This window comes from Passer montanus, unplaced genomic scaffold (genome assembly GCF_014805655.1).
Source record: "Passer montanus isolate IOZ18808 unplaced genomic scaffold, ASM1480565v1 scaffold55, whole genome shotgun sequence".
NCBI classification, from domain to species: domain Eukaryota; kingdom Metazoa; phylum Chordata; class Aves; order Passeriformes; family Passeridae; genus Passer; species Passer montanus.
Window position 1 is genome coordinate 2,901,483 of NW_024370485.1, and position 25,520 is coordinate 2,927,002.

At 51.5% G+C, this 25,520-nt stretch overlaps 2 protein-coding genes across 4 annotated transcripts; both read left to right on the forward strand.

The window, feature by feature from the left end:
- Positions 1-163: 163 nt before the first annotated feature.
- FOXRED2 (FAD dependent oxidoreductase domain containing 2) lies at positions 164-8,823 on the forward strand. The gene is made up of 9 exons (XM_039725265.1): positions 164-209; positions 677-1,207; positions 2,647-2,898; positions 3,354-3,623; positions 4,306-4,472; positions 5,109-5,274; positions 5,779-6,020; positions 6,838-7,008; positions 7,774-8,823. The coding sequence occupies exons 2-9, from the start codon at positions 699-701 to the stop codon at positions 8,037-8,039; spliced, it is 2,043 nt and encodes a 680-aa protein (XP_039581199.1). The 5' UTR covers positions 164-209; positions 677-698; the 3' UTR covers positions 8,040-8,823.
- A 795-nt stretch (positions 8,824-9,618) lies between these two features.
- TXN2 (thioredoxin 2) lies at positions 9,619-21,105 on the forward strand. Of its 3 annotated transcripts, none has more exons than XM_039725266.1 (4): positions 9,619-9,840; positions 10,233-10,417; positions 11,353-11,476; positions 16,189-21,105. In XM_039725266.1, the coding sequence occupies exons 1-4, from the start codon at positions 9,634-9,636 to the stop codon at positions 16,303-16,305; spliced, it is 633 nt and encodes a 210-aa protein (XP_039581200.1). In that variant the 5' UTR covers positions 9,619-9,633; the 3' UTR covers positions 16,306-21,105. The 3 variants fall into 3 exon arrangements, with proteins under 3 accessions (XP_039581200.1, XP_039581202.1, XP_039581203.1); XM_039725268.1 differs by having other exon boundaries at positions 9,646-9,769; XM_039725269.1 differs by having other exon boundaries at positions 9,782-9,922.
- Positions 21,106-25,520: the final 4,415 nt, after the last annotated feature.

Below are 25,520 nucleotides of genomic sequence, written 5' to 3' on the forward strand. Positions count from 1 at the left end.
CTGTCCCTTTAAGCGCCGCCCGCCCCCGGGCACGTGGTGCGCGCGCCGCCATGGTGCCGGCGGCGGAGGCGGCGTCACGTGACGCGGGGAGCGCGCCGCCCCCCTCGCTCGCCCCCGCAGCGGGCGGGAGGCGGCGCGGGAAGGAGGAGGGCGCGGAGCAGGAGGGAGCGGAGCGGGAGGAGCGGAGCGGCGGGAGCTCCGCGGTGCAGGTGCGGCCCCGGGCGGGCGGCGGCGGCCCCGCGCGTCACGTGCGCTGCGCCTCGTGCGTCGTTTGGCGGGGGCGGGGGCATCAGGGCCGGGACCGTATTGGCGGGGGAGCGAGGGCAGCGCTGGGCACCCCATCTCCCATTGGCTGGGGGGCGCGCGCCGCCCGTCCCCATTGGCTGGTGGGGCGCAGAGGCGCTCGCGGCTGCACCAGCACTCCGCAGGTGCTGCCCCACCTTGCCACCTGTGTGGTGTGGCGGGGGCCGCTGTGCACCCATTGGCTGGCGGGCCCGGGACCCCTGCTGCTATTGGCTGGCAAGGAGCGGGGCCCCGCCCCAACACCCCACCCTGTGTGGGGCTGTGATGGCGGCCGGCGCTGGGAGGTGTTGGCTGAGGGCTGGTGGGGCCGGGTAGCCGCCTGTGGGGAGGCTGCAGCCCCCGGGGTGACGCCTCCCGGTCCTCTTCCCTTCAGGGCCGGCTGCGGCAGCCCTGCCATGGCCCCGGCGCTGTGCGGGACGCTCCTGGGGCTGGCCCTGTGCGCGGTGAGCGGTGGCACGTTCCTCTACCACGACTACTGTGTCATCGGGGCCGGCCCCGCGGGCTTGCAGGCGGCCTATTTCCTGCAGCGAGCCGGCCGCGACTACCTGGTCTTTGAGCGCAGCCATGCTCCCGGCAGCTTCTTCGCGCTCTACCCTCGGCACCGCAAACTCATCAGCATCAACAAGCAGTACACGGGCAAGTCCAACAGCGAGTTCAACCTCCGCCACGACTGGAATTCACTCCTCAGCCACGACCCGCGGCTGCTTTTCCGACACTACTCTCGCGACTTCTTCCCCAACGCCGACACGATGGTGCGTTACCTGGAGGACTTTGCTTCGCTGCTGAAGCTGCGGGTCCAGTACAACACAGCCATCATCCATGTGACATTGGAGAAGAATGAGCAGGCCTGGAACGGCCATTATTTTCTCCTGACCGACCAGGACAAGAAGAACTACAAGTGCAGGTAATGGGCAGACCTGGGGCTTGACATGCAGCCCAGAGCTGTGTCCTGTTGAGGCATGAGTATCTCCAAGGATGGAGATTTCACAGCCTCTTAGAGCCTTAATCACCATCAGGGGTGGAAAACATTTTTTAGGCATTGGCGGGTGGATGGGTGGAATGACTGCTCCTGGGAAGGCACTGCCTTTCACGGGCGGTGTTTTGCTTTGGGTGGCTCAGGAGGTTGGGAGGGCAGACACAAATTGGCTGCCATGGCCGTCACTGCAGCGTCTGTCCTTGATAAGTGTGCTTGAAGTCACTTTTGTTTTGTCGTTAGATAATTGCTGTCTGTGAAGAAAGTAACTCAGTTGTAGTCACAGCCAGCACTGCCTTTATTACAAACTGGATTGAGTCAGTGCAGTGACATCTTGCTCCCGTTTTTCCTCATGTGCTCAGGGGTGTGTCCCAGACAAGTGAAGCCCGTGGTTGGCAAAGACCTGGAACATGGAGTGGGGGGGTGGGGGAAAAGCAGAGGAAAGTGGGGATTTTTTGTGGGAGGGGCAAAGACTGAGAAATAACCCTCAGGGCTGCTGGTCGCTGAATTCCCCTTCCACTTGTCCTATTTACGTGTGTGTATCCCGTACCGCCACTGAGCTCCATTCCTCAAAAACCTCGAAGTTACTGGTGTGAACATACGGAGTATATTTCTCACCTCTCCTGAGAGCCTCAGCTCTACGACAGCAGGTCGTGCTGGCTGTCACTTGCCGGTGTGCTGCTGGCAGGCTCCGAGGGGACAGAAGGCAATCCCGGACACCCACGTACCGAGTTGCTCTCAGGACGCTGTGTAAGCAAGGCTGGGACAGCAGGCAGTGCTGCTTGCCTCAGCCGCCTGCTGCTTCCATCTAAGTCACAAAAACTTCCTCAAGATTCAAGTAGAAGCTCTTACGGAGGGATATAAAAAGATCACTGTAGTTATTTTTGGTGTTGACAATTAGTGATGTTGCTAACGTGTTTTTATGACTGGCAGTTACATTTCAAAATATCAAAACTATTTCCTGTCTGTCTTTAAAATGACTTCTGCTCTGCCAAATGTCAACTCAAATTTTAAATCAAAGTCATTTTTATGCAACATATAATCAACCTGTGATACTGTCAGTGAGTTCATAAGAGTAGAAGTTGTATTCATGAACAGGCGAGGGAGATGCATATACACAGCACCCACACAGACTATTGCTATATATAACAGGGTTCCTAGTTGTCCTGAGGATAGGGAAGAAAAGAGCAGGTCATTAGTTAAAGCTAGGTAGAGGTGTTTCTTTTGAAACCATGGCCTGTGCAACTGGTCCAGTGTCACTGTGGGGGTCACATTGCAGCCATCTTCCACAGTGGGAGAGGAAGGAATGAGGAGATGGAGCCCCTTTCCTGAAATTCCTTCATTTCCATGTGCTGTCCCTGTTCTTGCAGCTGTTTGTTGGTTGCTGCTGGGACGTGGGTCCCCAATGTGGTAAACTTTCCTGGCTCAGAGTATGTTGAGGGTTACGAGACTGTGTCCACCAACCCGGAGGACTTCACTGGCCAAACCGTGTTGATCTTGGGCCGAGGGAACTCGGCCTTCGAGACGGCGGAGAACATCCTGGGCGTCACGAATTTCATCCACATGGTGAGCCGCTCCCGCGTGCGCCTCTCTTGGGCCACCCACTACGTCGGGGATCTGAGGTAAGGAGCCACTCCTGTTTCTAACTCAGCTGGAATATAAACAAGGAGAATCACCTCTTTCCCAGGCAGCAGGCTGGACTGGTGCTGTCGTCATGGGGACCAGGGGAAATATGGGGCCTTCTATAGGTCCTTGGTTTAAAGCAATCCAGGCTGCAGTTGCTGAACACAGAGGCTTGGTGAGAGCTTTTTAGTATCTGTGTGAAACAGAAACATGTCCACTTGGAAACTGTAATCTTTAAAATGCACTGGCTCTCAAGTTATTCCCTTGCTTCCAGTCACAGAGGAAAGTTAGGAGGTTGGCTACATCCTGCAAGGACAAGTGAGGCTGTGTTCCCTGTGCTGTTCCTGTGAGCTGTGAGGCTGGGGATAACTGAAGTTGGAATGCCTGATAAATGATTCCATTTTCAACAACTGAGACAGAACCTCCCTTCTTTACATTCTTGTATTTTCCATAGAGCAATTAACAACGGCCTGCTGGACACCTACCAGCTGAAATCTCTGGATGGGCTTCTGGAGGGTGACCTGGAAGATCTGGCTATCATTAAGGACAAAAAGGGAAAGCTGCACATCACACTGCGGTTCTACTTGGAGAACAGGAACGTCAGCGCAGGCATCGACTCCATCACCCTCCCTCAGGATGAACTGGACAATTTTGCCACCCGTGCACCTTATGACCGTGTCATCCGCTGCCTGGGCTGGAAGTTTGACTTCTCTATCTATAACAGGTGAGGGAGAACCAGGATCTCCATGAAAAAAAGTATTTAGGCTGAAGAGCCTGAGTAGGAAGGAAAGGGAAGAGCAGATTTTCTCCTGGCAGCATTGTTTGGATCTCCCTGTGCTCTGAGCTGCTTGGTGCTGCACAGTCCTTTGTTTATCCTACAGGTAAGGCTGTGTCCCAGTGGGAATGTGTGTCACTGCCCTCTGACCAACAAGCTTTAAGGCTGTGCAGATGGGAGCAATGAGGGCTGAGTGACACAGAAAAGCTTGTACCTTTAGAACTTAACATCCTGACCTGCCAGATCACATGGACAAGGCTAGCAATGTTTCAGGGGTTTTTTTCTGAAATGAGGATGATAAAGGTGCAGATCACTACAAAGAGGTTTTGTCTGAGGAAAAAAAATTCCCTGAAGATGCAACCTTCATTCCACCTTGGTACATCCTGCAGCTGAAAATTATACTGCTAACTTCACCGTCTTCCAAAATTCATTGTTAGTGGCTCAGCTGAGAATTAGATCTTGTCCAGGGCTATCTTGAGATGAACACCCTTATCCTCCAAAGATCCTCATTTTAGTAGTAAACACCACTGAAGGCAGCAGGGGTGTGAAGCAGAATCTGTGTATCAGAAACCCTTTTTGTTTTTCTACTCCTGTCCTTCCTGATAGCCTGCTCTTCTCTTTTGCATATCAGATCCCTGAGAATGATGCCAGGAAAAGGGAATATTAAGAAGTATCCTCAAATCAAACCCAACTACGAGTCCAGAGGCACTCAAGGGCTCTTTGTTCTTGGCACTGCTAGCCATTCAGTTGACTTCAGGAAATCTGCTGGGGGCTTCATCCATGGATTCCGGTATACAAGTGAGTACTGGGGCGTGCAGAAGGGGCAGAGGTGGGAGTTGTTCCTCCCTTCAAAGGAACAATCCGTAGCTTGCCACTGGAAAGAGATTGCCCTTAGTCTTGTTCTGGCAATAAAAAGGACAAAACACAGTCAAGCTGCAGCTGCATCATCTGAAGTGGAGAAGTGACTTGGGGTCATATATGAAGTTTTGAGTTGTCTATCTTTGTTTTGTCTTGTGTCTCTCCTGCCTGTTGTCTGTTACTTATGTAACACAATAGATTTCTTCCTGCCAGACGTTCTGCCTCATGACAGGCTGTGGGTGAGAGGTCTGTGCTGTGGAGTTAAAACCCAGCAGCTGCGGGCAGTAGAGAGAATTTCCTTCTTTAGTGTGTGTACCCATCCTTATCATTAAAGGACTGCCGAGAAGTAATGAAATATCCCCGAGGACCCCCCTGCCCCTCCCCCACCACTTAGCATCACATCAGCTTTCCGAGGGCATCTCCACTGCGGTTACCAGCGATTGGGGTGGGAGATCCTGAGCACGGAGGAGCTGTAAAGGTTGTTTATTGAGTCCTGCTGCAGCCCTGAGATTGGATTTCTTACAGCACAAGCTTGTGTTGTTAAATAAGCTGTCTTTGTTTCTCTCCATGTCTTAGCTCGGGCAGTCCATCGCCTATTGGAAAACCGTCACCATGGTGTCCCCTGGCCATCCACAGTCTACCCTATTACACAGCTGACCAATTCCATCATCAAGAGGGTGAATGAGGCCTCAGGCCTCTACCAGATGTTCAGTGTCCTGGCTGACATCATACTGCTGAGAGAGTGAGTGAGTAATTATTCCCAGCACTGCACTCTGTGATTTCATTTCTGTTTCTTTACCATTGCTTCCCGTGTCGCCACCACACCAGTTGTGCTGTTCCTGCCTAAGGATGTTACCATCACATAGGCAGCTACCCCAAACCTGCTGCAAGTTACTGCTGCAACTGGAGCCCAATTGTGCAGACTGTTTCTCCCCCTTAAAAGGCTGAAATGATCCAGACCTTTCTTCTAGGCTCAGAGGTGTAGTACTCTTTTACTGACCTCAGGCAAAAACTTCATTGAGCAGTGCAACTGCAGAGAGAATTCCATAATCCAGGAAAACAATGGTGTCTTGTAACAGTATCTGCAGCCTTTATAAGTTCTGCTTCAAGTCCAGCTCAGATTTGTAATGACCAAACAGAATTACTATCTGATGACTTTCTGGCTTTAGCCTTGACCAGCTGAGGGTGGGTTGGATCCCAGCTGGCTTTTTCTGGAAAATTCCGATGGTGTGTTTTCAATTCACAGGAATGCCACAGCATTTGAATACCTGGAAGAGTACCCTATTGGAGTCCTGCCTGAGCTCGAAATGCAGACGGGAAGAAAGGCTTGCAATGGGCTCTTTGTCATCATCATGGAGTATGGGAGGAATTTCTCTGGGGCTGACAAGGATGTCTTCTACTACAACCGTGCTGTGGGAGAGGCACAGCATGCCTGGCAGTCCAACTTTTTACACCCTGTTATTTACTATTACAAACACCTCCCAACAGGTAAGCTTTCCGGCTAATTATGTGACAAAACCAAAACAAAGAGGGATAAAGATAAATCAGAGCTAGAGCGGGGGTGGTACCTGAAAGCACTATTCCCCCTTCCTGTGAGACACCTCCCACTACTGTATGAGCTGAAAAGGAAGCTGAGAGTTGACAAGACTAATGTAGGGGGTGGGGGGTTGTACCAGAGACCTCACATGTGAAAATAGGAACAAACAGGCGTACTGGAAATTTCCCCATGCCCAAAAAAGAGGAACAGTTCTTCCCTTTGGCTGGCACCCTGTGTGAATTTTGCAGAACCTGACAGATGAGGGTGTTGTTGTTTGGCCATCTTGCTGCCAAGAGAAAGCTGCTCTCTGGCAAGCCCTGGTCTGAGAGGTCACACAGACACAGAGGCAGCCAAAGGCAAGACTTGAAGAGGAGTGTCCTATCCAGCAGCAAACAGACTTAGAGTAGATTTCCTTGGGAAATGTGTGTTGAAATCTTCATCTCCAGAAACCTAGGGTCAGGGTCCAGCTTGCTTTCTCAGGAATCAGCATGATGGGTAGCAGCATTAAACACAATGTAGCCCATCTGGCAGTCCCTGCCCAGGGGGAACAGGAGTGAAATGACAGGAATGCTGCAGGCAGGGACAGAGGGCAGCTGTGCAGTGGCAGGGCTGTTGAGGACAGAGCTAGCAGAGGGGATTGCAAATGAAAGTAATGGATTAAAAGGTCAGGACAAAAGCAGAAACAGCTGTCACAGCTGCTTTCCACTCCCCAGGCTCTTTTTAATGCCATTTTGCTTCTAAGAGACTCCCTTAATGTTCTCTTGGCAGAGCGTGAGATGAGACTCCGTCCCCCAGACTGGCCTTTGCCCCTGCCAAATGCCATCCATCACATTGTGGAGGACTTTCTGACAGACTGGACAGCCCCAAATGCTCACATCCTGCCACTGAGGCGGTTTTTGGAGAACTGCCTCAGCACCGACCTGCGCAATTTCTTTGCAGGTAATTTGTGCACAGGTCAAAGTGGCAGGAAGAGGAGGAGCAATGTGAGGAACAAGTGACAGGAGTGATCTCTTCTGCAAATAGCTGAGATCTCCCTGTGGTGAGCTGCTTGTCTCACTGTCAGTCACACCTCCTCAGTGCACTCACCAGATGGTGCAAAGTGCTGCTCTGTGTGTATGTTCCCAAAGAGTCCTTGCTCTTGTTCACCAGTAGAAGAAGACTGGCCCAGGCATGCCAGCATTTAGAGACAGTATATTAGGTTGGGTTCAATCCTGCTGCAGCTTTCCTTTCTTCTTCATTATCTGAACATTTCTTTGTGTGATTGTGAACTAGATCTCACATACTGCTGATTGGATTGCTTTCCCATGGGAAATGGGAGTGCTGTGATGTGAGAGGTGAAAAGCCTCTGCTGCTTCTCTTCCTGGTCTTAAGACTGGTTGGTCTGGGGCCCTCCTGCAGGATGCCCATGTGGCACACATAGGGAAGCCATCTTACAGCACAATGAAGATGCCAGATGGATGCAAGCTCAAATCCAGCTCCTTTTTCTCTCAGTGTGCAGACTGGGATCCCTCTGCATCTCCTGAGCTCTGCAGAATTACATAAATTACTGTGCTGCCACCCAGGGAAGGGTGCCGGGTGGGAAACTCCAGCCATCTTCCCTCATCCTCTCTGCCCTTTGTTTAGAACAAGTCCCTGATAGTTTATGGGAGTATTTCCCTACAGGGTATCTCTGCTGACTCTAATTTTTGATCCTTTCCCCTGCAGAGTCCTGTTTCCTGTTTGCCTTCACCCAGCAGAAGCTGCCTCCCTCCTGCCAGCAGGGGTACGCTCGGATGCAGGGACTGCTGGGGAGCCAGGAGCTCCGGCAGCACGCGCTGCAGGCTGGGCTGCTCCAGGATTACACTCACACAGACTCCTCGGCTGGCAGAGCCCCTGACAGCCACGAGGGGTCACAGCAGCAGTTGATGAGCGATCATGGGATACCAGTCCGTCCTCTGCAGCATCTTGTTAATGCCAAGGATGAGCTTTAACCTTTCTTGCTCAGCACTGAAATCCATAGGTGCTCTTGTGACAGTACTGTAACAGAGATCCACAGCAGGATTCTGCCCTTTCCAGTGAAACTTTTCCATCCCCGTGCCTCCCACTGATCGTGAGTTGCCAAAGACCTGCTCAGATCTTGCTGTTACAAAGAGGACCAACATACTCTGAAGGACTGAGGGACCAAAACCCAGTGATGCCGAGGTTCCCATGTTGTCCTTGCAGAGTTCAGAGTTGCCTGAAGATGGTGTTGGTGTTTGTCTCACTGACCAGTGTCTGCAGTGACGTGCAGAGGCCACAGAAGTGAGCACAGGAATGCCTGGGAAACTTCAGATGTCACGTCCCCCTTCAGAGGTGGCTGCTCACAGCCTGTGGCTCTCTGGTCCCTGGATGCAGTACACTGTGTATACTTGAAGATTTCTTTCTGCATTGAATCCTGAAGTGGTACTCCAGGCAAACTTCCTGGTATTCTTCCTGCATTTGAGTTAGGGCAATTGTATAGCTTGAATGGGGAAAGATGACTTTTTTAGTTACTGTATAGGTCAGATAATTTATAATTTACCAGAGAACACTACAAGGGACTCCTTCCTCCAAGAGAGATGAGTAGCTTGCTTGGAATGCCTGGGACACAGAGACTTGGAGTTTGGATCTGCTGTCCTCATGTTTTTCTTCTCCCACACCAAGCAGCCTAGAAGGTTAGCCTGTCTTTTATAAAGCATGACCAATATTTCTCCTATTTGCACTATGACCCATCAAGAAAGTTTGATGTTGCTAAAATGCTCTTACTCTGTTTTATTCCCTGTCACCTTGAGATCCTAGAGGGACTGACAGGGAGGTTGCCTGCACTTGGCTGCTCCCTTTGTCAGCCATGTACACTTGCCTGTCACAACCCTGTGGACTCCCTTCCATGGACCTGGAGTTGCAAAGCAAGAGCAGTTTTGACTTGACTTCATGATGTCCCTGTAATTTCTAGGAAATAGAGGAGGGGTGACAGGGAACAGGCTTTTATCTCCACATGTTTTCCAACTCTCTAGCTTCTTGAAAAATGCACACTACTGGTCCCAAACTGAGGGGGGCTGTATCTCACATGTAGCTAAAGCTCTCCTAATCAGCTGCTGTTTCCCTAAAACACCAGTTCCTTGGAGAGGCAGGGAAGCAGAAGAGGGCACGGAAGTGACAGAGGAGTTCTTGCTTTCATGAGAATGCTGGGCTATGCAGGCAATGCTGCTGCTGGAAGATAGTGCCTGTTCACATGCAGCTGGAGAGGGTGGCGTGGGCCACGCTGGTCTGTGGTCACCCCTAAGCCTCGGGGTGCAGGTTGATCCCGGTGCCCTACCCCAGTTGCTGTCTGGGGGACTGTAGAGCTGTGCACTTCCAGGAAGGCTTAAAGCAGGTGAAGCTCGCAGCCCTTTGCCTAGCCTCAGGCTGAAGAGAGCCGCCAGCCGGAGGGACCGGGACAGGGACCGGGAGCAGCACCGGCACCGGTGCCGCGCCGCCAATCAGCAGCCAGGGTTCACCCCACGTGGCACATCCCGCTAGCCCTCCAGGGGCGGGGCGAAGCGGCCCAAAGGACAGGCGCGGCAGCCAATGAGCGGCGCCGGCGCTTCGGGCGCTCCAATCGGCCGGGAGGCGGCCGGCCCGTTGGCAGCAGCCTTCCGGCGGCGGCGGCCAATCGGCGCAGGCGGCGGAGCTCCGTGTGTGCGGTCACCTCCGCGCCGCCAAGGTGCGCGGGGCAGCGGGGCCCTGCCGGCCCTGCCCTCGGGCTCGGGGAGCGACGGGGCGCCGGCGTCTGGGGTTGTTTTCCCCCGCAGGGTTGGGGGCTGGAGGCCGGGGGCCCTGTGCCACCTGTTGGGACGTGGGCTGAAGGAGCCCCGCGGTATGGCGGCGGGCCTGGCTCTGCCCCGTGGGTGCCGAGGAGCGGGCGGTGGGGCAGCTCTGCTCTGCCGGGCTGGGGGAAACGGGGGCCTGTGCCCTGAGCTGCCCCGCTGTGAACGGGGAGGAGGCGGGGTCCCGCTGGGCGCCCGTGCCCGTTGGGCTGGAGCCGCAGAGCGGGCCGGGGCTGGGCGCGGGGCTGGAGGCAGTGCCACGGCACAGCCCTAAGCCTCCCTCCTGGACACCTCCGGGGCGCTGTCCTGCCGAGGGGACTCGGTCACGGTGCCCCTCCTCACCAGGCAGTGTCCCCACAGATGGCCCAGAGGCTGGCCCTGCAGCGGCTGCTGGCGCTCCCCGCGCGGGGGCCCCTGGCACCCCACGGCAGGGCCTTTGGCACCTCTGCCGGCCGCAGGAGCACTTTCAACGTGCAGGATGGCAGCGACTTCCAGGACCGGGTGGTGAACAGCCCCAAGCCCGTTGTGGTGGACTTCCACGCGCAGTAAGTTCCACTCGTGGCTCTTGCACCATCACCCGTGCAGGAGTGTCCCTGTGACTTTCCTGATGTGGTGGCACTCCCGGCTCACCATGGAGGAACATGCCTGAGGGCTTCCCAGGCTGTGGAGTCTGATGTTGAAGGATGCCAGGAAGGCATTCCCCAGGGTGGCATAGCTGCCTAACAGGTGCTCAGGTGTTACTCCAGCCCCAGTGTTGCATCATCCTACAAAAGATACCTCAGGAAAAAGCTCTGCTATCTGCCCTATTTGGCTTCATGGATGCAATGTCCTCTTAGAAACATGAAAGTTTGTTAACAGCCATGGAGAGCTCTGCACTTGTTGTGCCTCACCATTGTTATGGTGTATCATTCCATGTTTCTTAAAGCTATGTGGTTTTGAGGCTCTTTATAGCAAATGTCTTAATGTGTTAATAACAGCCATGTGACACCAATTGCAGCAATTGTCATCAATAAAAATGCTGTCATTCACCTGCCAGTAAAAATATTCCTAGATGGATGCTATATGCTCTATTAACAATGCTGATTATGTTTGGGTTTTTCATGTATTTTCATAGTCCTCCAGTTACTGTTATGTGAGCCTGTTACAGCTGATTTTGGGGCAAACAGAACACAAAACAGCCAAAAAACTTCTGTTCTAAATAAACCAACTGACAAATCAAAGCGAGCATTAGTTGGGATCATCCAGGGAGGAGAGGACAATTCATTGAAGTCTGAAACTGGATTCAGAGCTTCCTTAACCTTTGACAGCTCCTTTATGAGAGAAGTGGTTTTTTTTCTAAGCCGTGGTTCAGGAATTGCATTTCCAGGCTGGCTCTTGAGTGGAAGAACAGCAGTGGCGGTAAAGGCACTGGTGTACCAGCATGCCTTCCATGGCTGCACCTGCCTCTCCTAATGTCCCCTCTCTTTTCCTGCTCCATCAGGTGGTGTGGTCCCTGCAAGATCCTGGGCCCCAGGTTAGAGAAGCTGGTGGCCAAGCAGGAGGGGAAGGTGCTGATGGCCAAGGTGGACATTGACGATCACACTGACCTCGCTATCGAGTACGAGGTAGGAGTGGAAGGGCACAGACTTCCTTTGGCTGGCAGGGCAAAGGTGCCTCCCTGGGCAGAGCTGTGCACTGGAGGGGAGGGGAAGCCCAGAGCCTGCAGGTTCCTGATCCATTGTCTCAGTAGGTGGATCTTGCTCCTTGGTGCTGCTCCAGCTCTGCTGGTCATGCCCAGCATCCCCACCTCTCATTCTGCAGGGAGGTGTCTCTGGGCCTTGCAGGTGTCTGTCAGTGTGAAGACTTCCCTGGCCTCGAGGAGGCTGGAGTACACATGGCATTTTGCTGCCTGCTGGGGCTGCTCAGGTGCAAGATGGTGAAGTTACAAGCCCCACTCTGCCGTGCTCCTGAACGTGGCTCTTTGTGCAACCAGCCTGTCCTGTCTTTCCCTTCCTTGCTCAGGATCTCGAGCTGGGTCATAACGTCCCCATCCTTGCAGCACAAGGAGACACAGAGAGTTTTGTTTGGACAGGTAGAAGCCAGGTCAAAACAAAACCAACAGAGGCATATATCCTGCTCCTGAAAGGGAAGGATCTTGGTGCTTACACTAGTGTGTGGCATTACTGCTGGGTGTGTTCCCTGTGCTGCCTTTCTCCCAGGAGGGGGCGGAATGACTGGAGAAGGCCATGACTTTAGTTTACATGATTCATTTATTTGTCCCCTCTGTCAGTGGTTAGGTAGTTTAGGAAACACAAAAGCTCCTCTGAGGGCTATGCTTGCCTCTGTTGTCTCTCCTTGCAAACAACCACTCTGCCCATGGAGTTGGGGCATCCTGCTGTTGTATTTTATAGGGGAAAAACCTGCTTCATTTTCGCTTGGGTATCATGCAGATGGATCTGCTCCCCCTCTGCAGATGAAATCCTGCTCCCAGGGTGACAACTAGCACAGCAAGCTCCTCAAGCTGCCCTGAAAAGTGTGAAGCATCTCCTGAGCAAGCTGTCATTTTGTTGAGCATGGAGAAGATGCCATTCCTGCACCCTGCTGAGCCAGAAGGAGACAGAAGTGGAAACAGCTTGTTCCCTCCCACTCTTTCCCCAGGGAGACCTTTCTGCCTGTGCTGTGGTGGTGTGCCCACACAGCTGGTGGCCACAGTCATGACCTGCAGCTCCCACAAGCTCAGCACGAGAGCCTCCGGTGCTCTCCAAGGTGGAGGTGTGCTGGCAGACACACCCCAGGCCAAGGAAGATGGCTGCTGGCTCCTGAGCAGGGCTGGCTGCTGCAAGCCCAAAAGGCTGCATAGCTCAGAGGGTGCTGGTGAGAGCTGAAGAGATTGAAGAGGTTTTAGTGATGATCTAAAAGTGTGTAAATCCTAACAGATGCAGGGAAAGCTCTGGCAGCAACCACGCTAAGGAGAAGAGAATATAGATTATTAGCTCAAGTCACATATTGTTCCAAGCCTTCCAGTAGATAGAATGAGCTGGGATTAGCAGAGGATAATCTCAGATGAGTGGAAAATGACGAGCAGGGTGTGTGCATGCAGAGAAAGGTCTGTGAAAAGAGGCTGAAAGTCCCAAGTTGTGGAGGTTTGATGACGTGCTGTGTGTCCTCTCCCACGGGTGCTGAGGGAGCCGTGCCTGCTGTGTGTGTGTGCAGGTAGGACTGAGGCTGCAGTGGAGGGTCAGCTTCTGGCAGTTCATTCAGGAACCTTATATGCAAACATGATCAAGTTTTTTTTTTGCAAGAGGCCCTCCTCCACTTTTGGAGTGATGTGTGTGTGTCTTGTCTTGGCCATTATCCCCATGGATAAAACACTGTCCTTAGACTGTCTGCAAGTACCATAGCTGCAGACAGGTAGGGGGATAGGAGAATGTTCTGCTCAGATCTTCATAGTTTGGAGCATCCTTTCTGAGGCAGAAGTTTTGTTCATGTGCTGAGCATGTGCTTGGTTTTGCTTCATCTTCTGGGAAGTTGCCATGTAAGGAGAAATGTAAGGGTGGATGGGAAGGCACCAAGTTGAGATCAAAGAGGGACCAAATAGAGTGTTTGTGACAAATCAGGAAAACCACAGGTGGTGTTTAGAGGGGGTCAGAAAACATTTGTTTTAAAGCCATTCTTTAGGGGATCAGATGTCTGCATGCTGAGGAAGTCTTTGTTTAGGCGTTTTCAGTGTCCATGCCACCCCCACAACTCCTTCACTGGCTGCCAGGAAGTCTCACTCCATCCATGTTTATTCCCCTGCCCACTCACACACGAAGCCCCCAGCTTGCTGCCTGCTTGCACAATGTCCTCTTCAGCAGCCTCCTTGGTGCAGGGGGAGGCAGTGGGAGGGGGAGACCCCCTGGAAGAGCTGAGGAATGTTGGCACATTCCTTTATACAAGCCCTTGGCTCTCAGCCATCCCAGCTTAGCACAAAGCACGGATGCATTTCCTGCAACTAGGAATGTCCCCATGCCCTTCCCTGTCCTGTTATGCCCAGCACAAAAGTGTTTTCTCTGGGGACTCCCCATTTTATCTAATACCTTTCATCTCTGGTTGTGGCCTTTCTCCACTGCTCCAGACAGCTCCTGACCTCTCACCTCAAGAGCAGAAAGGGAGAAGAAATACTTTTGTTTATCAGCAGTCTCTTAAAATTGTTTAGATTCATCTCTTGCCTTAGCCAGTTGCCTCTGTGTGTGGTGACCAGGAAAGGGCAGCCCCTTCTCTGGCCACTGTGGGTGGGCAGCTCAGGAGAGCTGCTGGGTACAGAGGTGGTCATTCATCAATGGAGCTCCATGCTGTTACCTCCTCACTCAGAGGTCTGGGTGAAATCCTCCCCCCTGCTCTGTTGTGTGGCATCTGAGCTTGGATAAAAGTTTCAGATGGGAGAGAATTCCCTTGGAATAGGTGTTGCCAGGAATAACCTGGATGGCCATGTTTGTTTATTTATCTGTGTGGTCAACACTAATCAAAAGCAGACTGATTTTTTCTGTAGAAGTGCTCTTCAGGGAGGAGTAAAGTTTGTTTAAGTTCAGTGCAGATGGGACCCAAAAAAAGAAAAAGTGCCCTCAACTTTGCATTCTAGAAATTCCCATGATATTTTCTTCTCAACCAGCAAAACAAAGTATGTGCTCCATTAACAGGCTGCCCTTGCTGCAGCTGGCAGGAAGGAAGCTGACAAAAACATTCTGTTTTCTGAGCAGAGGAAAGTTGCTCTGCGCTCCCAGTTCTCATCTGGCTCTGCAGCACCAGCCCCAGACCTTCCACTCTTTCTTTGGATTTGCTCACATGCACAAAGAGGGAAAAGAGACAGTGGAGTCAAGGCCATGTGAAACTCGTGGATGCGCTGGTCAGCCTGCAGGGCCTGGCAACATGGTGTTGACTGCTTCTCTGCAGAGCTTCCAAGAGTTGCCTGTTCCTCACCCCAGCCCTAATAGGGGCCAGCTCTTGGTTTTTGGGTGACTAGAGCAACTCTGCTCGATATTAACCCACTGTGCAAACCAGAGGGAGCCTCAGTGGAGATTTGCCTTCTCAGGGACGGAGCAGCTGAGTGCAGTGCATCCTTTCTCTCCCCTAAAATCACAAGGGAATGTATTGGCACCGTCGCCGGTGCTGAGGCCCAAGCCCTCTGGATCTGCTCCCTGCAGTCACTAGGAGGAGCTGAAGATTGTGCCTTGAGCAGCCCTGACGCTCCCATTCCTTCAGATGAGACTGCACAAGCCCTGAAGGACACTGTGGGGAGCCACCTGGACTGCCTGGCTGGGACCGGGTGGGAAGGGAAGACAGCCTGTCCCTTTCATCTCAGGCTCCCACTGGGAGAAAAGTCAGCCCTCTGATGGGTTTCCAGAGGGATTTACAGATCTTTGTTGGCAGCAGGGCTGGCAGTGCACACGGGAAGGCCCTGCAGGCTGGAGGAGAGTCAGCGGGCAAGATAAGGACAGGATGTGTTTTGGGGGGAAGACTTTGCAGAGATAAGCTGTGGGGTCAGAAATGTGATCAGATCTTCCATTGCTGCAGCTCTCCAAGCTCTGGTTGTTCCTTCTTGCATTTATGTCCCTGGGGTTTCTGCTGTCACCAGTCAACCAGCAAGTCCCTGGGGAGTGTTGTCATTTCCAACACTGTTCTCTTGGATAATTCCCAGCAAACTTTGTTCTGAGCTAAAAAAGCAGTGCCCAGAGCAGTACAGCTGCCTGCTGGATCTGGTCTTTTCACTTCTTACCTAATCGTCAGGGGTCTGCACTGAATGACCACTGGTTTGTGACCAGATAAATAACGGAAAACAGAAGTGGGGAAAGGAAGAAGGCTTGGAGGGGATTTTCATTGCCATTATATGAGCAGGAAATCTGCCTGTGCAGTGGTGGGGCGAGTTAGGATTAGAGTTCCAGTCCTGTCTGGAGAAGAACGTGGGTCCAGTCTGATGCTACCCTGGCCATAAAATGTCCAAAGGTCATTATGTCTGAGATGTGTCCTAGGCGTGTTCATTTATGATAGGACAAAAGGGAAGGAGGAGCATTTGTACTGGAGATGGTTTTTGTATTAGCTGTGGTTTTGTCTTTAAAAATTTGGGTCTTTTTTAAACTCAAAAAGCAGCTCAGCCTTATCTCAAATAGAGTGGTATAAATCAGGGCAGAGAGGGGGAACGCAGAGCTCAGCTGGCCGGTTTTGTGAGTGAACATCTTACTCCAGAGCAGTGCATGCTCAGCTCCCTTGTAACTGCTTCCTTACACTTCCATTAGGAGACCTGGTGCAGGTGGCTTCCTGCAGGCTTTGCTCACCTGTTTCCCTGTTTCTCTTGAACCAGGTGTCAGCAGTGCCAACTGTGCTGGCTATGAAGAACGGAGACGTTGTGGATAAATTTGTGGGCATAAAGGACGAGGATCAGCTGGAGGCGTTCCTCAAGAAACTCATTGGAGCCTGAAGTAAAAGGGTGGCTGTACCTCTGCCTCTGGACACGTCCATGTTGTGCATTCCTTGCCTGGGAGAGCCGAGGGCAAGTCAATTGCCTGCCCTGTACAACCCGGGGGTTTCTTCTGTTTTGGTGTTTTTAGGAGATGGAAAATGTTGTAACCCTTCCCTCCTTCTCCCCCTTCTCACGAGCAGCAGTAGTTGCAAAGGGCGCTGAGGAGCAGGGCTGCTTATTCTCAAAACAGGGAATGTGGCTGGAATTAGGAGCCTGTGTTTATCAGCCAAGAGCTGACGTGCAGAGCTGCTGCTGCTGCTAACAGGAGGAATGTTTTTGTCTTTGCCTCACATCTGATAGCCCAGAGCAGAGGACAGCTGCTCCCTACAAGATGATGGTACATACCTGCCCTGGGTGGGTTCCTTTAAAGCTGAGAATGCCTCTGCCTTGTCTGTGAAACCTGTCTCTGTCTTCCTCTGTCCTTGTATTGATGGGACAGGTACAACTCCTCCACAAATCCATTGGCTCCTGTCATAATCTAATGAGAGAAAATAGGGAGAAGTATTTTATAGATCTCCTTTTGTATGTCTGCAGCAGTAGAAAACTTTTTTCAGTCACTGCTGTCTAGCCAGGAGAATAAAACTTGATTCTCACAAATCTGTCTTTCCAGAGAGGTGAGTTGGGAGTATCAGCAGCACAGTTTCTAATGATGGGTTGGGAAAGTGCAGGTTATGACTTGATCCCTACTAAAAGGTAATGTGCTGAAAACAAAATAGGGGATTCCTTCCATGGGGCTTTCAGTGCTACCTGTAGGACCCCCTTTGTGTGCTGCTGGATCCTGGGGGCCAGAGGGAAGGCTCACCTCTCATGCACAGATGAGCAGCAGCTCACTGCACACAAGGAACCTGAGCTGTGCTCACTCCCCCTGTGCTTTTCTCACCCCTCCCCTCTCTGTGGAGCCTGAGTGCCTCCCTCTCCCTGTTGTGAATAATTAAATGTGGTCACATGGGTGAGCCCTGCCAGAAGGCAGCCTTTTGACTTCAATTGCCCTGACCTTTGGACTAAGGGTACCGGCTGTGGGCTTCTGTCTGAGCAGCCTTCAGCCCTTCTAACCTCTTCCTCCTCCTCACATACACCTGTTTCCTGTCAACCTGGCTTCTGAGTGCTCCCAGCCTCCTGAGCTTGCAGGCAGAGTACAGCACCAGCACTGATGACTGCTGTACTGTTTAATTCCAGCTTGCTTATCTAAGCTGCATGAGAACATTGTAAATGCTTAATGACTATGTACGTGCTGCTTTTTTTTTTTGCCTTTTTTTTTTTTTTGCCATAGCTTCTGTTTCCTTCAGTCAGTCTTAAATCTGCTTTGGCATTGCTCCATTTTACCTTCCTGGTATATGAGCAGCCAGGTAATTCTTTTTCTGCACCTCTGCAGTAACAATTTATGACCTTTGAAGGAACCAGGGGAGCAGTGATCCAAGTCCTGCTGCAACTGCAGTGCTGCTGGCTGACATCACTGCTCCCACCTGCTTTTGTCCCCCTGGAGCCAGGGCCACAGCACAAGGTGGTACTGGTCTCTTGAGGTGGGTGCCTCCCTTTCAGACTGAGCTGATCTCACCGCTGGCACACTGCTAGAGGTGATGTCACTTGAATGTAATCTGGTAAAGAACTGTTGGTCAGTTACAATCAATAAAAACTGGCATTTCGTTTTATTCCAGAGATCACAGAGGCTGTGCTCCTGACCTCCTCAGGTTTCAGGCTGGGCAATTTCCCCTGCAGTTTCAGTGTTCCTGCTCAGTAAACACTTCTAGTAAAGACTCTCCATTTTCCTGCACAAGCAGGAAAAGTATGGGAACAGCGTCACATACCCAACAATAATCAACTTTCTTGCCTTACCATCCTACAGAACAGGAAAAAACACAGTGACTTTGCATTGTGTAATTAAGGGGCAGTATAAAATAGTTATTTTATTGCTTCCTTCTAAGGAAAAGCAGAGCTAAAGTGTCACTCAGCTGTTAAAGTGCCAGCACACTTTAGGGTGCATTATATGAAAGCCACAACTGTTTCTTTGAGATAAATGCTGAAGACCCATGGGGTTGGTGCCTTGTGTGAATCCTTCAGAACAGTGTAACAGGTGGACAGTAGGAGGAGGGGTTTGGGGACAGCTTGAGATTCCTCAAGCAGCCTGCAAGGTTTCCACCACAGGACAGAACTCAGAGTAAAAGGGTATTTTCTTTGCCAGGTTTTTAATTCAGCTCCCTCTTTGCCAACTGCGGGGAAGGCTTCAGGGATTCCCACAGCGGTGTTAATAACAGGAGGTGCAAGCAGGAAGCAGTGCCAGCAGTGTATTTATGTAGTGGTTGAAGAGGGGTTGCACAGCAATTTTCATGCCACCTGAATGTGATGTTGGTCTTTCCCAATTGAAGGGATCTGAAGCAACGGGTAATTCCTCAGCAGTAGTTGTTTTTTCCATGTCAGCTGGGAGAATGTTTCTCCAGTGAGGATGAAGTTTGTTTTCCCTTTTGGAGTTAAGCACATTGCATCCTCCTCTGATCTGTCAAGCATTTGCTCTCTCCTACCCAAGCCTGTCTATTTAACAGTAGCTTTCTCAGCTCTTAATGTTCCTTGTTTCTATTTTAAGAGAACGTGGCAGTCAGTGCCTTCCCAAGGGGAGCAACACTCAGCTAAGCCCACATCTCTTCCCCATGCATGTTTTGAAGCCAATGCCAAGGTTCCCCCAAGGGTCAGGCACAGTGCCTCTGTCCTCACAGTCTTGTCCAAGGTGCCTGATTCCAGGCAAGTGGAGTTTTTCCATTCATTTCTGTTGGCTTTACACTTGTATCAAGCCCTAACACAGCTGCTCCTTTCCCCAAGATGTTTGTGCCTGTCTGCTGGACTCCAAGTTAATCTCCAGCTGCTCTGGCTCATAGTGAATCTGCAAGGACGGAGGGAGAGCTTTGCTGTCTTCTCTAGCAGAGGTGCTATGCCAAGACCAGCTTCAAGGGCTGGTGGAGGATGGAAAACTCAGGTTGCTTGGCTTGCAGCACACAGTGGGCTGTGTATATGTGGTCCTCTGAAGGGGATAGTTTGGGCCAGTTTGTTTCCAGTGAGGTCTGACCATGGCAACCTGGCCAGTAAATCCTTTATCAAATTTATTATTTTCCTCCTGTGCAAAGAAGAAAACAAAGACCAGCTCCATGTCGACAGGGAAGTGACCCCCACTGATGCTGCCTTAGGCAGGGCCTTTCACCAGCCCATCCAGGCTGCTGGCCTGAACATTTGTTAATCACTTTGAGCTTCCCCTCACACACCTCATTTTTCTCATCCAAGTAATTACAGCATTCAGACAGAATCAGCAGTTAAATTCTCCAGCCCTGCAAGGCTGTTAGCAGCAATGTTAAGCTCAGTGTTCTTCAAAACTACTGCTTAAATGGCAGCAAGTGTTTGCTGTGAGTTTCCTGCAAGTTAAAGAATAACAGCAGCTGCAATAGTCTAGTCAATAAAAAGATAAGATAAAACTACCATAGGCTTTATTTCCAAACCAAAACCAGATGAGATCACCTGTTACACAGTCGCTTGTCCTCCTTACCTGCCCCTGCAACACACCCAGGCTCAAGCTGTGGTTTAACCCCAGCTGACAACTAAGTACCAGGCAGCTGCTTACTCACACCTCTCCTGGTTGGATGGGGAGGAGAATCAGGGGGAAAAAGCAAAACTAAAGGTTGAGACAGGAACAGTTTAATAATTTGAATAAAGTAAAATATAAGAATAACATAAAAATACTTGTAATGAAAAGGGAATCTACAAAAAGAAAGAAAACACAAGACAAACAAGTGATGCACAATATAATTTCTCGCCGTTTGGCTGATTGATGCCCAGCCTGTCCCTGAGCAGTGATTGGCTCCTTCCAGGTAACTCCACCAGTTTATATACTGGGGATGATGTCCTATGACATGGAATATCCCTTTTGCCAGTTCGGATCAGTTCTACCGGCCATGCTTCTTCCCAGCTTCTTGTGTAGCTCCTCACTGGCAGAGCATAGGGAACTGAAAAGTCCTTTATTTAAAGTGAGCACTGCTTAGAAAAAAGTAGAGCATTGGTATGTTATCAGCATTATTCTCATACTAAATCCAACAAACAGCACTGCACTGGCTGCTAGGAAGAAAATTAATTTGTCCCAGTCCAAATCAGGACACTGTCCATCACCACGCAGGGGTGGTGTTCTGCCATGTCCTTCTGCTCTTTTCAAGGATGCGGGGTACCTTTGTGACCTTCATCATTTCTCTGCCTCAGCAGCTCTGTAACTTCAGCAACACTTGTCCCCTTAAAACCTTTTGCAGGCAAAAACCAAAGACTGCAACTCTCAGGAAAGTGGTGCCCACAGGCTGGATGCAGTTTGGGGGCGGCTGCTGTGCGGAGCTGTGCCTGGTTGCTTTTTCTCTGTGCATTCTGCCAGCCAGGGAAGGATGGAGGCAGAAGCAGCAGGAAAAACCCCAAATTTCTTAGGCCAGAGGAGCCAAATGGGTGAAAACAAGAGGCCTATAGGGAGAGATTGAAAATGCCTGCCCACATCCCAGTGGGAATGGGGTGAGGAAAAACCCTGTGGCTGCCTTCCTGGTGGCAAAGGGTCCCTTGCCCAAGGGTGGGAAGTGATACAGGGAAACATCCTACAAGGAGAGGCCAGAGGGGGACATTGTAGCTGTGTCCTGAGGGTGGAGGACAGCTGGAAGCTGCAGGCAACAAGGCAGCACCCAAGTTCCCACCTCACACTGACTTCCTAGGCTCTCATGATCCAAAAGCCACAATAAAAATGCACTAAAATTGATGGCTTCTCTCCATGACCTGCATGAAATAAGGTCTGTGAAATAAGGTCCCTATATGTATAGACCCATGTTTACCTACTCCCATACTCTGGTTCTCTGTTGTGAAGAGTGCCAGAAGTTTCTGTGACTCACAGATGTCCCCAGCAGCTGCAGCTGTTGACAGAAAAGGACAGGGGCCAGCCTGCTCCCACCCAAGGCAAGGCTGAGCTCCCTGTACCTTCCTTAGTCCCTACATGCTTCTCTTCGCTGTGCTGCTAAAGGCACCCTGGGCTCCATCTCTCTTACAAGGGGACAAGTGGTTGAGCAATTTCCTGAAAAACAGGAAATTTTTGCAGTGAGAGTCCTCAGAAACACTGACTTCAAGTCATCCGGGGGGCACAAGATGCAGCAGAGATTTTGGTGTTTTCCAGAGCTGGTGACCTCTGGTCACCCGCGTGGCTGCAGCTCCTCCATGCCAGTCCCACACAGCTGTCAGTGAGAGGGGGTTTGTCCCGGCAGCTCTGCACATGGAGCTTCATGGCCTCGGGAAGGAGAGGAGCCGCATCCCCCGGGGCTGCTGTCTTGCTCCATCGTGAGGCAATAGCGCTTTCCGCAGTGCCCGTAGCCGCGGGCGGGCGCAGGGACTGCGCTGCTCCTCTCCCTGCAGGTGGCTTTGCCCGCGGGGCCATGGCACAGGCAGCAGCAGGTAACAAACCCAGCCCTGCTCTGGCTGTCACAGCACACGGGATGGAGATGGAGTGATGCAAGCTCCAGCATGCCCGCTGGTATTTATATAACATCATTTTGCTTTTTAAGTAAACTGTCAAAGCCCTTTCTGTTCATTTGTTCACTAGGAACCTTTTTCTTTCATTTTTTTTTTTTTTTACTGCAAGTTTCATCTTTCAAAGCTTGGCTAGTTTTGAGTGATGCCGAAAAACCTCATTTACAGTGGCTTTTTGTTCTGTGCTGGTATTGTTCAGGCAGAAGTGGTTGTTTTCTTTTTGTCCTGGCATAGCTCACAAGTGACTGCATAGTCTGAGCTCAAACTTTCTAAAAATACTTACCCGTGAAGAGAGATCCAGCATGGCACTGTTCAGACCCAGAGATTAACGCCTTGGAAAGGTGCAGTGGTCTGAAAAAGAAGCCAGTGGCAGTGTCCTGCCAACTCTGGTCACCGTAAGCCTGGAGCTTCAACACGTGGCAGGCAGAAAGGATCTGCAGAGGGCTGTGGATCTCTGAGGCACAGGGAAATCCACCCAGTGCCTGCAGAACCAGCCCAAGGGAAATACTTTCTGAGGAGAGGCTATAGGGTGATTCAGAAGCCATAAAGAGAAGCACTTCTTGCTGCTTGGAGAAGCAAGGCTGAACAATGAGTCTGCTCTGCACCAGAGGTTGATCTTCATAATCACATCCTCCTGTTGGAGCGTGAGATGGCTCTGGGGGAAGGGAGGATGACAGGCACTGAGCAGAACAGAGATCAGATATATGACAAATTGCAGGAAAGCATGTGGGAGCTCCTTTTTGTCCTGCCACTGGCTGATTGCAGGAAGCTGCCCAGGTGACAACTTTAGCAGCTGCTGGGACAGGAGACCTTATTGTTCAGCACTCATGTTTATGGCTATGCCAGTTTTTGGCAGGAAGCTACAAGACAAAAACCCCACATTCTTCCTCTTTTCTTGCCAGGTCTGTTCTCAAGGGGCTGATCCTTTAGCCTAAGCTATTTCAGCTCGCTACCTGAGGAGATCCAGCTTCCCCTTCCCAGCCAGGCAGGTCCCATGGGCTTCATCCTAAAATCCTCACAAGAGCATGGAAACTTTTCCCAGAGCTCAGGAAAGTCTAAAAGTTGTTGCTATCACACCTACTACTGCATTTCTCATGCTAAACTGTGCGGTTACCCAGCACTCCAACCCCCTTGTACCTGTCTGAACCCTGTTTAGTTCTCGTTCCCCTTTCCCTGACCTTGGGATCGAGTTCTGTTCTCAGTTTTTTGGCTGCTCTCAGGAGGAAGCACGTTTGGGGTTTTCTTAATCAGTCTGGCATCGCACACAAAGGCAGAAGCTGGCAGCATCCTTGAGATGAAAGGATGCAGGAACACGAGGGACCCATCACTGCTGGTCTCATTGGAGCCTGCAGCACAGAAACTGGCAGCATGTGGCCATGTCTGCAAGCAAACTCCTTAGGCTACTGTCATTTCCCTGTTCTGCTGCTCCCCCACAATGCCATACCTCCCTGTGACATTGTGTCCAGCCTCTGGTGGCCAGCAGCACATGACTGACCCAAGGGCACTGTTCCCAGCCTCGTTTCTCCAGCTTGCAGCTGGGGTCATGATGGCCAAGTTCTGCCACTGTTACATCCCAAGCCCTGTTTCCCTGCCTCCTTTTTCCTCCCCTCCCTGGGGTTTTATACTGAGGCCAGGAATGATGGTCACATTCTCTCCAAGGAATCAACAGGCTGTGGCATTTCCGTTGAGGGCGGAATCTGAGGCTGCTGGCAGCAAATCCCTCTGCCATGGAGCTGACGAGGCAAGGAGGCCGGTGTGTCACCAGCTCTGCTGAGGGGTGTCAGCCGGGGTTTTCCAAGGACCAGATGCGCCCGCTGTGGTAATCTCACCTGGAGAGCGCCTGGCTGCAGTTCCGCCCTGCCACGCTTGCCTGCGCCTGTAATTTCCCAGGTTTTGCAAAAGCGCCGGCAGCCCACAGTGGGGGAGCTGCAGGGAAGGCACAGTGATTCAGCCGAGGAGCCTCTGTCCCAGCTGAGTCAGGCCTTATTCCAGCATCTCCCTGTCCTGCTGCAGGGGGCTATGTCTACAGATGGCAGGAGCCTCACAAACTGGGTCTCCTCAGCACTTCTGCCCCTTTCCCTCCCCCAAGCCCAGCATCCCAGCCAAAGCTGGCTCCGGCCGTGGCTGCTTCCTCTTTGCGGGACTGCTGTGCACAAACAGCTGCATCGTGTCAGCCCGGCGGGCTGCACTGCCCTGATAAATGACCCAGTTCCTGAGAGCAGGGCTGGGACTGCCAGTGTACAGCTCCCTACGCTGAGGGGAGGGCAGCAGATAGCCCAGCCATGCTTCGGGAACCTCACTGTCCTCATCTCATCTGTCTCCCACCAATATTGTGTCTCCTGGGGTCTTCTCTTGCCACACACAAGCAGCACAGGTAGTCCCCAGGGTGTCTAAATCCATAAACCCTGCTTTGCAGAGAGGTGAATGGCAGCACAGTTGGCACTTTGGAAAGCCATGGCCAATGCCTTGGAAAGAGTCTGGAGAGGCTGAGCACCTGCAGATGGTGTCCTCATAAAGATGGAGGAGTGGCCTCCAGCCGCCGCCCACAGGCACCTATCAGCAGCGCACAAGCTTGGGCTGGGGACACTAGAAGATGAAATGCTGCCCTACAGGGTGTTCTCTTGCCCCATTTCTGCACCAGCCTGCGCTGGCTGTCCTTTCTCACATCAGGGCAGGGGGATGGGACAGGAAGGCCCTCATTATCCAGGGCTTGCTAATTAGACGGGAATGTTATCTCCAGCCCAGATGTCAGCTCTGACCTCCCTCTAACCTTCTTCTAGAAATCAAAACAGACACAACTCTGTTTATTTTAAAATAAGAAAAATAAGCCTTTGGGGTGAAGCAGGAAAACCTGGCCTTGGGGGTACGTCTGGGGAGGGAGGAGGGCACAGAATCAGATAAGCCTTGGTGAGGTTCTCCAGGCTGCCAAGCTGGGCGGGACTGGCCACCCTGCCCTGGGCAGAGAACAAGGTCCCATGGCTCATGTGGCTGTGCATGTATTTTGGGCCTTCTAATGTATGGTGCTGTGGTGCAGACACAGCTTCTTGTCCCAACACATCCCAGGGGATCCCAGCTGGGTCCTGTAGATCCAGATGTGGAGCTGATAGGGAAGATCAGCTGAGTTTGTATTTCACCTCTCTGCCTTGCTTTTTGGTATTTACAAAAGGGTCTCAAAAGGAGATGCTGATACCTGAAACAAATTCTGCCTTTCAAATCTGACCTGAATATCTTTTCCTCATGCCACATAAGCAGTCCTTAATTTGTTTCAGAATAAAGGGAGCTGGGTGACAAACAGCTGATGATTCTTGTCCTTGACTTATAGTAAAACCTTGTTTTATTGCATTTCTGTAATAATTTTCTATAGCTGGGGAATAAACTCTGCCTGGCTCCGATCTGGGTCAGACCTTTGAGCACCTCACCCTCTGTTAACCATTCCCCATAGCAAACAACATTGCTTCCTTTCCTCTTCTTTGGAAGACTACAGCTCCAGCCTGGAGATTAACACCAAGGAGATCTTTACCCAACACCCCTTCTCCTTCTGTGTCAGGCATCCAAGCACCCAGGGCTGCAGCACTAAAGCTCTTTATGACAGAGACTTGATGTAGTTCCTGCAGTAAACTGAGGAGTGGATGTGGCCAGCTAAAAACAAGCAC

What these genes read in the sequence shown, in the direction of transcription:
- FOXRED2 (XM_039725265.1), top strand. Translation starts at nt 699, where the DNA reads ATGGCCCCGGCGCTGTGCGGGACGCTCCTGGGGCTGGCCCTGTGCGCG. An exon ending in TTACAAACACCTCCCAACAG is followed by an intron (nt 6,021 to 6,837) that starts GTAAGCTTTCCG and finishes TTCTCTTGGCAG; the next exon opens with AGCGTGAGATGAGACTCCGT. An exon ending in CCTGCGCAATTTCTTTGCAG is followed by an intron (nt 7,009 to 7,773) that starts GTAATTTGTGCA and finishes TTTCCCCTGCAG; the next exon opens with AGTCCTGTTTCCTGTTTGCC.
- TXN2 (XM_039725266.1), top strand. Translation starts at nt 9,634, where the DNA reads ATGAGCGGCGCCGGCGCTTCGGGCGCTCCAATCGGCCGGGAGGCGGCC. An exon ending in ACGGGGCGCCGGCGTCTGGG is followed by an intron (nt 9,841 to 10,232) that starts GTTGTTTTCCCC and finishes GTGTCCCCACAG; the next exon opens with ATGGCCCAGAGGCTGGCCCT. An exon ending in ACCTCGCTATCGAGTACGAG is followed by an intron (nt 11,477 to 16,188) that starts GTAGGAGTGGAA and finishes CTCTTGAACCAG; the next exon opens with GTGTCAGCAGTGCCAACTGT.